The sequence below is a fragment of the Microtus oregoni genome, unplaced genomic scaffold (assembly GCF_018167655.1).
Source record: "Microtus oregoni isolate MIOR12 unplaced genomic scaffold, Mior012 000048F_ref0000485, whole genome shotgun sequence".
Classification (NCBI taxonomy): domain Eukaryota; kingdom Metazoa; phylum Chordata; class Mammalia; order Rodentia; family Cricetidae; genus Microtus; species Microtus oregoni.
This window is the reverse complement of record NW_024543222.1, coordinates 27,313-40,286: the sequence shown is the minus strand read 5'-3', so window position 1 is coordinate 40,286 and position 12,974 is coordinate 27,313. Positions and strand designations below refer to the sequence as shown.

General features: G+C 49.8%; 1 protein-coding gene across 3 annotated transcripts in view; it reads left to right on the top strand.

Moving 5' to 3' along the window:
- Positions 1-12,974, top strand: part of Rptor (regulatory associated protein of MTOR complex 1) — a 309,261-nt gene that overhangs the window by 280,156 nt on the left and 16,131 nt on the right. For all 3 annotated transcript variants that reach the window (XM_041635818.1, XM_041635817.1, XM_041635819.1), the window contains 3 exons: positions 6,064-6,167; positions 6,649-6,832; positions 7,668-7,778. In XM_041635818.1, the coding sequence (XP_041491752.1) occupies positions 6,064-6,167; positions 6,649-6,832; positions 7,668-7,778 (399 nt within the window). The remainder of the gene's footprint in view (positions 1-6,063; positions 6,168-6,648; positions 6,833-7,667; positions 7,779-12,974) is intronic.

Sequence of the window (12,974 nt, the reverse complement as noted above, 5' to 3'; positions counted from 1 at the left end):
ACTCTACCCTGCAAGTCCCCTCTCCTCTTCCCTCCACCTCCTCCCTGGATCTTGGTTGGTTATAGCACTGGGCTCGGTGGGGTTCCCCTTCTCTGCTGCAGGTGGGTACTGGCTGGAAGCCACTTGCCCCATAAGCTGGGATAGTTGTTCTGCAACTCAGAGGCGTCCCTGGCCACTGTACATGTAGTTTCTGAAAAGAGTTGTTAGTGTTTTTCTAATTGTTTATTTAAGTTAGACAGTTCAGGTCTCATAAGTAGAACAAACTAGAAGTCATTCATTATGAATAAAAACTTCTATAACTTTTTCATAAAATTTTGAACATGCAGAAAAGTTGCAAGGAGCATAGAGGAAACACCACCCTACCTGGTATTCAGTCCTCAGCTGACCCCGTCATACTGGGGACTTGTGCTAGGTGGAAAGGGACCAGGATTATCCCCAGTGGGGTCTGGAGGCCGAGTGGGCCTCTGCAGCAGCCGCCCCTGCTCTGTTCGCCATGCTCCCTTGGCTGCAGATGCACCTGTGCATCTAGTCCTGCCTTCTCCTTGGCTGATTGACAGTTGACTCACTGAATCCAGCTGCTGCCTTTTCAGCCCCTTTTTGTCTCACACGTGATAGTAACAGCCTCCTTGTGCCCAGCTTTGGAAGACTGTAGTGATCAGCCTCATCCTCTGTTAAAGTAGCACTGTGAATACCACAGAGTGTATTCTGGGTTTCAGACTCAAGCTGAGGTCACACTTATGGATATCCTAAGCATAGACTTGTTGGTCCAGGGGTAAATTTCACTGCTTTCCGGCTCGGTGATTCTGGCTTATTACCAAAGTATGGAGCATGCCCAGCCTGGGGCAGCCTGACTTGTTCAGTTCAAACTAACTTGCCCGTCTCCAGGGGAGATATAGCCTCACTCACTTTCTAACCTGGCACTGCCTTTCACTGTGAACTTCAGCCCAGCTCACTCCCTTGATTATGTGTGACCCACTGCAGAGACCCCACCCTCAGTGGACAGTACACCCAGTGTGCCAGTACCAGTTACTGGCATAATGAAAAACTGCAGGTTTTATTGTTTAATAAAAATTAAAGTAAATTATTGTTTAAATAATAAATTATTGCTTTAAATAAATAAAATTATTGTTTAATAGAAAATTAAACAGTTATTATAGTATGTATTTGTGGTATGCTATGGTTTGAGGCCAAAGGAATTCAGGCAAGAGGAAAATAGGAAACAAGAAGGGAAAGGGAGAAGGTGGGAGTCTGGCTGGAGGAAGGACTTCCCTGGTCTGCCTGCAGGAGCTCGTCTGCCTGCTGTGTCTTAGGGAAGGTCGTCCCTACCACTCCTGTGGACATTCTAGCATCTCCCGCCTAGTACAGTCTCAGGTCGGGTCCTTATTACATTTTTATTTGGGGTGTGTGTGTGCGTGCGTGTGTCCTTGTGTGTGTCTGTGTCCATACCACAGCACTTGGGGAGATCAGACAATGGGAGTTGGTTCTCCCTTTCTACTATGTGGGTCCCTCAAGCTTGGGTTCTTTAAAATTATTAAGTCAGGCAATGGTGGTACATGCTTTTAATTCAGGAGGCAGAGGCAGGCGGATCTCTGAGTTCAAAGCCAGCCTGGTCTGCAGAGCAAGTTTACACAGAGAAACTGTCTCATATATATATATATATATATATATATATATATATATATATATATATATATATATATCTCCCCGTGGACACTAAGCCTCTGTAGTTTATGCTCAAAGTTTGTAGGCAGTTCCATTCCCTCGTTACAGTTCTCTGGCACAGAGGTGTTTGGTGGCTTATTCTGTGCTGGTGGAGATGTGAGGCCGCTTCCTGACCATGACCGTGCCCACACAAGCTGCGCAGGTTGAGCCTATGTCTGGGGTGTATGGGTCATGGCCAGTCAGGGCCAGTCAGGGCCAGTCTGCGTTTCTCTTTCAGTGCATTGATGGATTTGCCCTTACAGGTACTGTGCCTGGATTATTTAACACTGTAATCTTGGTGCCTGATACTGAATTTCGCACCTGTAAGTTCAGTTCTGCAGACACCCTTGCTGTTAAACAGTGTCTTTCAAGGGCCTCCTAGGCTTGACTCTGAGGTTGTTTCATAAATGCAGCTCTGAGCCGGGAGCCCACATGCTCCACTGTAAAGTAATGTGCGTCCTGCCTACCGACTGCCATATTAGCACACTACAGTCACCTTAGAAAACAGTCTCGCACTCTCAAGACAGCAGTCTGCGGGGAAGCCCAAACCCCCAGCAGAGCAGCATTTGGCCTCTGTATCTGTTCTGCTATAGTGACAGATCCCAGTGTGCACAAGCTACCAGCTGGAGGTACACCACAGCCGGGTGTGTGTGCGTGTGTGTGTTTGCGCGTGTGTGTGTTTAGAATAAGCAATACTGAAGAATTTGGGAACATAAACATTATGGAAATTCTTTTTTGTGTCTTAATTTTAATTTTAAAAGATGCCTGCTTCTCTAGAAGCCAAAGAGATTGTATTTCACTTCCTAAAGTAATGAACCTATTTTGCATTATTTAACTCTGAAGCCAAATTTTGCTCATCAGAGTCAAAATAGCCTTATTACTGTGGAATGCCCCCTAGAATTCTACATTCAAATATAGAAGCCGCTACTAGCTGTGTCTGAAAAAACCCACACTGCTTGACAGCCATAGCCTGATTTCACATTCGTGTTTCTCCTTCCGGGAGCTCTGAAGCCACACAGAGGGAGGAGGAGGAGGTAATGCCCTAAGGAGCCATCCATGGCCCCATCGGCTCCTTTTCTCTGCCCTCTCCTGTGATTTCACGGAAGTGTAGTGGCACAGCCTCTAGGTCCCTCCAGGAGCCACACCGTCAGCAAGACATGTGCAGGCCAGGCGCTCTGGAAACCGAACACTAACCCTTAACGAGGGTAAAGTGTCAGAGCTCAAGCAGATGGAGACTGATTCTCAGAGGGGAGGGGCATATGCAGAAGCCCTGAAAGAAATTCCCCCGGGTTCTTAGTGGGGTGCTTACTAGCACACCCCAATTCATAGGTCTATCCCCAGAACCCATACAACTAGGAGTGGCTGTGCAAACCCGACATCCCAGCACTAGGGAAATGGAGGATGGGCAATCAGAAGTCTAAAGTCATCCTCAGCTAGCTAGCAAGTTCAAAGCCAGCCTGAGACACAAAAAATAGCTCAAATAAAAATGAGAGCATTGTTCGATTAAACATGTAACCTAGCCTCTCGGGTGGGAGGAGGAGAGCCATGAGTTTGAGGCCAGCTTGAGCGCAAAGTCAGACCATCTGTTCTGTCGCCCAACTTCCCTTTGCCACACAGTGCCCTGCCCTCGCCAGGCAGCCCTCGCCAGGCAGCCCTCCGTGTTCAGGAGTGCCAGTCCCAGACCAGTGAGGCTTGGTGGGGACATTCACTGCCAAGTTTCTGAGGTTCCCGTCTGTTTGGCTCTGACTTCCAGCATACTTGTGACATTCTAGTTGGACAGCTGTGACAGCGCTGAGCCATGGGTGAGACTGGCTCCTGCGTCCCAGGATAGGAGCCCAGGTGCAGTTGGGATGCTCAGGCACCTCTAGCTCCCATCTCTGTTCCCAGTTCAGATTTAGCTTCCTGATTGTTCCTGGCCTGGAGTTAACTTGGCCAGTAGCATTTGTCTCTGAAAAGCTGCTTGGCTCTGTGACCTCACCTCTACCTCTCCCCTCTGCTTCTCTTCATCCTCTGTGCCCAGATGGGAGTGGGTGCTCAGCCCTTCCTGATGGTGTGTTCATGTCCTAGTGATTCTGTGCAGATTGCATGCCTGGTGACAGTCACAGTTGGGAAGAGTTCCCTGTCTCCCAGTGTGCCATTCACTTTCGTCTGTGTCCCAAGCCCAAACTCTATAAGTATATATCTATAAGATATTCCATTAAACTTGCCTGTCAGTTAGTCACTGCATGTCAGGGTCCCTGGAGGAAGGACTGTACCCCAAGCCTCTTCCGGCCCAACGTTCTCAGTCCTCACAGCCACGTCCCTAAGGGATGCTCTGTTCACACTCCTCACCTGGCCCCACACCTGCCATGGCCAGTGCTGAGGAAACACGAGTAAACTACACGGATGCAGCCGCAAGACACCACCAGCTCCCGGCCCTGACCTGGCCCTGCAGGCCTCTCTTCTTGCAGGGCTCTGAACATGATACAAAGTGAGTCTCGTGGCAGCAGCCATGGGTAGAGGCAGGCTTCTGCAGCAGGCCAACCTGGAACTCCTAGCTCCCTTTCTGGCTCCTGTGGCACCCATTCCTGTGTTATGAGTGGGGAGAGCCCCGTGGACTTTTCAGAAACGACCTAAAGCCTCTGTCCCCATCATCTCCTCCTGTTTCTCTAGACATTCTCAGAAGGCACATTTTATTTGTAAAGATTTATTTATTATGTATACAACGTTCTGCCTCGATGTATGCCCTCACGCCAGAAGAGGGCTCCAGAATCTCAGTACAGATGGTTGTGAGCCACCATGTGGTTGCTGGGAATTGAACTAAGGACCTCGGGAAGAGCAGCCAGTACTCTTAGCCACTGAGCCATCTCTCCAGCCCCCAGAAGGCACATTTTAAATTCAGAGTCTACACTTAAATACCTTTTTCTTGCAGACTTAAGTAAGGAACCGTGTGACTGTCAGGCTAGGGTGTTGGCCGAGGTTTCTCTTACCCGGTCCTTGCAGCCGTGGAGTCCCAGAGAAGTACACAGAGTCCTACGCTAATCATAAACTGATTGGCCTAGTAGCTCAGGCTTCTTATTAATTGATTCCTATAACTTACGTTAGCCCATAATTCTTGTCTGTGTTAGCCACGTGGCTTGGCACCTTTTTTGGCGAGGCAGTCACATCTTGCTTCCTCTGTTGCTAGGTCACAACTGCAGACTGCGCTTCCCTCTTCCCAGCTTTCTCATTGCCCCGCCTCTACTTCCTGCCTGGCTACTTGGCCATTCAGCATTTTATTGAAATACAATTGAGAGGGTACAGACCATTGTCCTATAGCACAAGGGGACAGGGCAGGGATGCTGTTGAGTTGCCTGGGAAGGCTACATAGCAAGCAAGTGTTCATGAAGCGTGTGTGTGCTCTTGCGGTGTAACAGTGAGGTGCTTCATGTAAAGACTGCCTTCAGCTCTAGTTTGCTACTTCTGTTAGAAAGCCAAGGATTATCTGGGAGAAGGATGTTGTCTGTATAAACACTTCCTGTCTGATGGCTGTATTATAGGGACAGTGTTCCTGATAATGAGTGAACATTTAGAAATGTTGGGCCTGGGCAGTGACCACCAGACCAGAGCTCTTTCTGGTCAAAGTGGTCAGCATCACCTGCTCTTTGTGAAGCTGTCCCAGTTCTCTGAAGAGCGGGTGGATCCCACCTACCATGCAGTCTGCTCAGCCCTTTCCCTAGTCCTTGCCTGCCCTGGATCCTCAGAGTATGTGAGGATTAAGGAAGAAGATGAGACAGGGTGATGGTGTCTCCTGTGACATGCTAAGTCTGTGCTCAGTCACCAAGCTGCACCCAACCCTGTGATGAGGGCTCAAGACAGTTACACCAAGTCAGGAGTGGTCTGATTTGAGGAAACAAACTCCGTGTGTCGTCATCCTACCTCTCCAGCCCCTTGGCTTTCATGAACCCCTTTGAGGAATGCAGGACATTGGTGAGTGCCCAGCAGCCACAGTTCCAGACTGTCTGGTGACTCCACACTCTAGGTGGACAGCACTTCCTGACCCTCATGGCTCTGAGATGAGAGGCCCACAGGGTGGGCAGGTGCTAAGTACTGGCCCAGGGTGGCCTGGGTGCAGGGGAGGAGCCTCGAGCCTTCCCATTCCACTCCCAGAGCTCTCTGCAGGAATTATTTTCCAGCCCTGAGCCAAAGACTCAAAGCCGCACTTGGTCCTAGGTGTCGCCTTAGGTCTCACCTGGGGAGCTTTCCTCCACAGAACAAACACTTTCTCCTTTTGGAAGCTACACCAAGCAGCCATGGCTCTCACAGGAATCTGAAGCCTCATAGCCTCAGATAGATGAAAGATCGTTCCTTCTGACCTCCTGTGTCACTCCTTTGTTCCTGTAGGCCACCATGAATGCCCGGCCCCAACGAATCCTCGACACATCCTCTCTCACCCAGTCGGCCCCAGCCAGCCCAACTAACAAGGGCATGCATATCCACCAAGTGGGGTAAGTGGCTTGCCAAGCCCCGTCCACTCTGGTGGGGTCCCAGCTGCTACATCACATCCCTTGCCTTCCTCCCTTCTCTCTTAGCACTTCTCCACCCCCTCCACCCTCCCTTCTCCCTCCTGAAACACAGGTGCGCATGGTGCCCCTTTCACTTTGTTTGCACACAGCATGACAGGAAACCTTAATGGTGTCTGGTTTCTATGGCCTTTGGAAGTTTTTCAGAGGACCTGGGTTCTCTATAGGTGGGCAACGGGGTTGGGTCTACACCAGTTTCTGCTCAGGACACACCAGCTGTGGATTGCGTTATCTTGTCCTCACTGCCTCGGCTCATTGTGTCCAGTGAAGGATGCCAGGGAGCATCCAGCAGGACCAGCTTCAGCCAGGGGCAGGCCAGGCAGTGGCACATTCCTGGGAAGAGGGCCTGGGATCTCATCTCTGCATTGTGATCCCTCAGTAGAGCATGCTGTCTGCTCTTTCACAGGGGCTCCCCACCAGCATCTAGCACCAGCAGCTGCAGCCTGACCAATGATGTGCCCAAGCAGACTGTCAGCCGTGACCTCCCCTCCAGCCGCCCTGGTACTGCAGGCCCCACAGGGGCACAGTACACCCCTCACTCCCACCAGTTTCCTCGAACACGGAAGATGTTCGACAAAGGCCCTGATCAGGTACAAAGATATGAGCTGCTTTGAGCCCCTCGTGCCCTGTGAGCTCCCAGCGTCAGAACAGGGTGCTGAGAACTTAACTTTCCTGAAATTCCTTAGCTTGGGATCATTCTGTCCCTGGAGCTTTGTGCCAGCTACTGCCTTTGAGACCCTTGGAGACTCAGTGGCACCCCGGTCCAACACCCCCCTATCTGCAGGTCTGGTCTTCCTGCAGCTCCTTCTCCTAGGTTGACTCCTCTGGACCATTCCATGAGTCACAATGAGCATGTAGAGTTAATTTCCCTTTTCCCCTTTGTGGGCGAATAGCATCTATCTCCACTTGGTGTGGCCACTGTTCTGCGGTGTTTGTTCTGAATGGCTTTTTTGGTTTTTTTCTGTGAGCATTCTGTTACTCTGCACAAGCAGGCACACACTCTGCCTTTTAACTAAGCTGGAAAGAATGGTTCAGGAGAGAGGAGTGTGCTGCTGCCCCAGCCTCCGAGAGCCACAGAGATGAGCCTCATCCTCTCAGCTGCTGCGCAGTGGGGGGATGTTCAGGGTGACACTCAGCAGCAGAGGAAGGGGCCACAGCTTAGAGCCGTCCCACACACCTGGAACCCCAGCACTCAGAATGCTGGGTAGGAAGACCACTGCTATACACTGCAGGGGAGAAGAGCATAGTGACCTTTGTCAGCTAGATGTCTTTTCGGGTGTAAGGAGAGGAGTGCCAGGCCCACTGGCATGAGATGGGAAGATTGGGTACACAGTGAGACCCTGTCTCAAACAAAGCTAAAATCGGTCTAGGAGCAATGAGACTAACGCGTTTCCTCGTGATTCTGCTCTTTTGCAAACACCCCAGACCACAGATGATGCAGACGATGCAGCCGGACACAAAAGCTTCATGTGTGCCACCATACAGACTGGGTTCTGCGACTGGAGCGCCCGGTACTTCGCCCAGCCAGTCATGAAGGTGAGTGTGAGTTCTTGGCCGCAACCCCAAGCTGAAGCTGAAGTCCTTCAACCTGAAGCTGAAGTCCTCATGCTGCCTTCTCTTTGCCCCTGTCCCTGTCCCTGGTGCTGATCCTTGTTCCTAAAAGTTCCTTTCTAGTGACACAAAACCCAATCTTAACCCCATCTCTGGCTGCCGGGGTCTGTTAGCCCACCTGTGACCTGAGCAGGTAGGCCAGGATTGGCAGGGGTGTGGGTAGGGGAGCTCAGTCACACTCATCCTTACCTTTGTTTCCGTGGCTTCTGTCACACCCTGCTAGCTGTGGAGGGTGACACCGAAGTGCTGTCATAGAACAGGTGGTGACAGTTAAGACAGAAGAGCCCACTGGTGGCGGTGGTGCATGCTTCTAATCCCAGCACTCGGGAGTCAGAGGCAGGATGATCTCTGTGGGCCAGCCTGGTCTACAGAGTGAGTTCTAGGACAACCAGGGCTACACAGAGAAACCCTGTCCTAAACAAGGCTTAAGGGACCAAAAGAAGAGCCAAAGTGGCCGGCTTTGGTTTCTTCCTGTCTTCCCAAAGAAAGCACGGGCAGAAATCTGCTTGTCTGGGACCTGCCAGTGTCACGTGTCTCCTTGTCTAACTCCCTGTGGAAGAGTGTGTTCAGAACTGTCCTTGGACCATGCCTGGTGACAACGGGGACTTACCCTGCCAAGATCCCTTCTGATCTTAATCTGCCTCAGCTGTAGTGCAAGATGTTTCAAGACTACAGATTTGTGCCCAAGCTAATGAATGGCCCCAAACCAACAGCATCTACACTGGGTCAGCCCCTGAGTCTGTCTCCATGTCAGAGCTGCAGAAATGGGCTTTTAGGTTTGTCTGTAGGCCTGAAGCAGGCTCTCTGAATTTTTTCTCCTTCCTGTATATTGACAACTGAGAACTGAGAGCCACAGCTTATTCTTACTTGTATGTCGAGCTAGATGCCCAAGTAAGTTCTCTGAAAAGCATTCAAAACAGCCATTAGAGTATAAAATGGCCGGGCTTCCTATGTCTTGAGCCACCCTTCCCTCCAAACTAATCATTGCTTTGTTAAGATGATATATAAAAATCAAATATATATGATCTCTATGAGTCCTTTAAAGGCAAAAATTGAGATACACTTAAATGTCTAACAGAGACTGGACAGTTAAAAATTCTGAAATAGGGTTGAGGGCATAGTGACAGGGCACACGCCTCTCTTTCCCGGGACTCTGGGTTCCATGGAGAAGCACTGTAAAAATAAAATAAAAATAAAACCTCCTCAGGGCTGGGCCAGGATGTGGCTCAGTGATGGACAGCTTGCCTGTTGTACTAGAAGCCACAAGTTTCATCTCAGGATCACCAAAAAATAAAATAATAATAAATAAAAAGTCTTGAAACATCTGATTAGAAATTATTGAAACTATGAAACAAGTCTTTTTCTTTTGGTTTTGGTTTTTTTGGATTTTCAAGACAAGGGTTTCTCTGTGTGACCCTGGCTGTCCTGGAACTCACTCTGTAGACCAGGCTGGCCTCAAACTCAGGAGATCCACCTGCCTTTGCCTCCCGAGTGCTGGGATTAAAGGCGTGTGCTATTGCTACTCTGCCCAGCTAAGCAAGTATTTTTTGGTTTTTGTTTTTGTTGGTTGGTTGGTTGGTTGGTTGGTTTGGTTTTGGTTTTTTTTTTGAGACAGGGTTTCGCTGTAGCTTTGGAGCCTGTCCTGGAACTAGCTCTTACAGACCATACTGGCCTCAAACTCACAGAGATCCTCCCGCCTCTACCTTCTGAATGCTGGGATTAAAGGCGTGCACCACCACTGCCTGGTGTAAGTATTTTTTTTACAATTAAATCTGAAAGTTAATTAGTAACAGCCAGGTGTGGTGGTACATGCCCATAATAATCCCAGCACTCAGGAGGTTGAGGAGGGAGGATTGTGACTTCAGAGTCAGCCTGGACTGTATTTTGAGACCCTATCGTAAAACAAAACAGACCAAAAAGTTTGTCGCATAAGAAAATGCTTATGACAGAATGTTTTAGACAAATACCAAGAGCTGGACCTCTAGAGGAACAGTAGTTCTGTAGGCCATTATGGCCCACATGCTCATGTGAAATCCTAGAAGGGAATTCTGTGGCCTCGGACACCTCGGTAGTATGGCACTGTGTAGTACCAAGTATGAAGGGTTGGGGTGTAAAGAAATGAGCTTGCTGATCTTCCTCGTGTGGGGATCAAGCTGTAGGAACGAGCACAGGTCCGTAGCTGCCCACACAGCAGGGGAGCACGCCCTTCTGATCTGTGAGAAGAAGGGTGCATGCCCTGGACGTGTGTGGTAAAGATCCCACAATGGGGCACTCAGACACTGCAGGCCATTGAGAACTTTACCAGCATTTGGTTTCCTGATATATTCCATGCTCATGGCAGATAAGGTTGGAAAATGCAGACACAGACCCCTGCTTCCCTCCACCATGCTGGCAGCGGCTGGCAGGAATGGTGACTTCTTGGGACACTAGTGAGAGGCTGTTCTTGAAGGCCTTAAAAACTGCTTCTTTTCTGTCATCCTTGTGTGCTGAAAGGAAGGGCACAGGTGATTCAGAATGCACTCCCACTAGACTTAAAACTGAGCTCAGTGTGTTCCAAAGGACCGTCATAGAGTGAGCAGCCATCCCTCGGTACAGGCGGTGGGTGAGAGTCCTCAAAGGCCGGCTGTCCTCAGCTCACCTAGACTCCAGTGCCTCCGTACTCCTCTGCAGTACAGGGGTGGGGGGCACTCCTGGGATGAGCTGGACTCAGTGGGCTTGCCAGATGAAGAGATTTGCTACACAATCACTGACATCTCTGTCAGAAGCAACTAGAAATTGAGATGCAATATCAGTGGCATTCGCAAATAACACTACAAAACAGAAATACTGAGTGTAAATTTTTTGATACTGAAAATTATAATACTGTAAAAGAAATAAGAGAGGCCATGTTCACAGGTGGGAAGGCTCAGTGGTGTGCAGGTGCTGGGCCTCCCGAAATGGCCACTTAAATCAGCGCAGCCCTGATCAAAGTCCCAGGGAAACTGTTTTGGCAAAAATGATGAGCTTTAAATATGGAGAGAAGCAGTGAAACTCCAAAAACTAGAAATTCTGCAATAGAGCAAAGCTGCAGGGCTCACACTGTCCAATGTCAAGACTGTCCAGTTAGTAATCAGGATGTGTATGGACCTGGAACATGGACAGACACATAGATCAGTAGGGTAGAATAAAGAGAGACAGCCACACAGGCAGGTTCCATTGATTTTCAGCCAAGGCATGAAAACAGTTCAGTTCAGCAGAGACATTTCAAAGAAACACCTTACCAACAGAGTGGATTGTGTTCCTACATGTAAAACCCCAAACTACAAATCTTTGGGTTACACGGAGCCATTAATAAGATACAGAAACCCCACAAGTCATACAAGAAAACAAGATGATGAGTTGGACTTCATCAAATAGATACTCTGGCAGCTCTCATGGCTGTCCTCAGCTGCACAGCACATTTGAACCCAGACTGTGTACACGAACTCTGTGTCTTAGTTGGGATTTTTATTGCTGCGATGCTACACCATGACCAAAACCAACTTGGGAAGGGTTAGTTAACTTTGAAAGTGATCTTCTGAGAGAAGGAAAGAGGGCCTCCACACAGAAGTGTGTGCCATGCTGTGCTGAGTGCAGTGTTCTCTGTGGTCTATGGATCTGCCTCTCTAGAACAGGCAAAAGCACGGGGTCAGAAGACAGGGGAGCCTGCAGCCAAAAGGCAGACTTGACAAGGGGAAGGGGCATGTAAACATGTTGGTGGCACTCCAGACTGCTCTGTCCAAAGTGCTGGCAATTATACGACCAACCATTTGCCTAATCCCAAGCCACACCTAAAGAGGGTAAACTGACTTTAGAGAGGGGACACTTCCTCCCCTGGTGCTCAGGTAGTCAGAGGGCACACTGTAGGTGTGGGCTCTGATTAGTGCTGCAGAGACCATTGCCTGCTTGAATGAGCCCTGGGGAGAGGGTGAGGGATCCCGTTAAGGCTGGGAAGTGGTGATAGTAGCCAGTGGGAAACAAAAACGGGCCTCCCATCCTCGCCGCATGGGAGGTCTTAGGGCCAGTGTCAGCACCTTTCCGTGGGGTCCTCACCACTTCTGCCTTAGCCCAAGCCTTTTTTCAGTCTTAATAGTAATACTCCTTTGACACACCCTGATCCTTATTAATTCCCAAGGCACCAAAAGTAAGACTAGCCGGAAGACCCGTACTCTACACAGACCTGCGTCTGTGACATGTCTTGCCTCCTGTGCTCGAGAGAGGCTGAACCTCAGCTTTCAGCTCCCTCTCAGCTGCCTGCACCCCTACAGAAGGCTTCGGAGCTGTAATTGATCTTTCTGAGAAGCCAAGAGGTGCTGAACTGGCTTGTCAGGACACTAATAGTGTTATACTGTGAAGCAGGCCATATCCCTCTGGGACAATGGTTCTCAACCTGTGGGTCACCACCGTTTTGGGGGCCGAATGACCCTTTCAAAGGGGTCACATATCAGATATTTATGATTTATAACAATAGCAAAATTGCAGTTATGAAGTAGCAATGAAATAATTTTATGGTTGGGGTCACCACAATGAGGAACTGTATTAAAGGGTCACGGCATTAGGAAGGTTAGGAACACTGCTCTAGAAGCTGTTTGGAGAGAGGATCCCAAAAGCCAGGCTCTGGATGCTTGTTTACCAAAAGGCAATATTATTATGCCCAGAGATGAATAGAGAGAAAGCGAGGGGTAATGCCCAGGAAGGGGACAGTCTGCTGTCCAGTCTCATCCGGTCACTCCACCGATGGCTGGTTACCCGCAGTGGCACCATGCCTGTACCTTTTCACAGTGTACTGCTTCCCTCCTCTCTCTGGGCCGTCCTCTGCTTTCTGCTGCCTCTCACAAGTATAGCAGCTCTGAGAGAAGGCTCACTTCTGAGACAGCCCCTCCCTGCCCCTCACCCCCAGGAGACAGAGTCCAGGGCCAGGCTCTGTTACCAGTGACAGTGCAAGTGCCAGACTGCCTGACACCCTCCAGGCTTCCGTGTGCCTGGGTCTCCCCCGTGTGTCCCCTCCAGGCTTCCGTGTGCCTGGGTCCCCCCGTGTGTCTCCTCCAGGCCTTGCTTGTCTCTGTCCTGGAGTCTGCCCTGGGTTCACCCCATGTGCAGCAC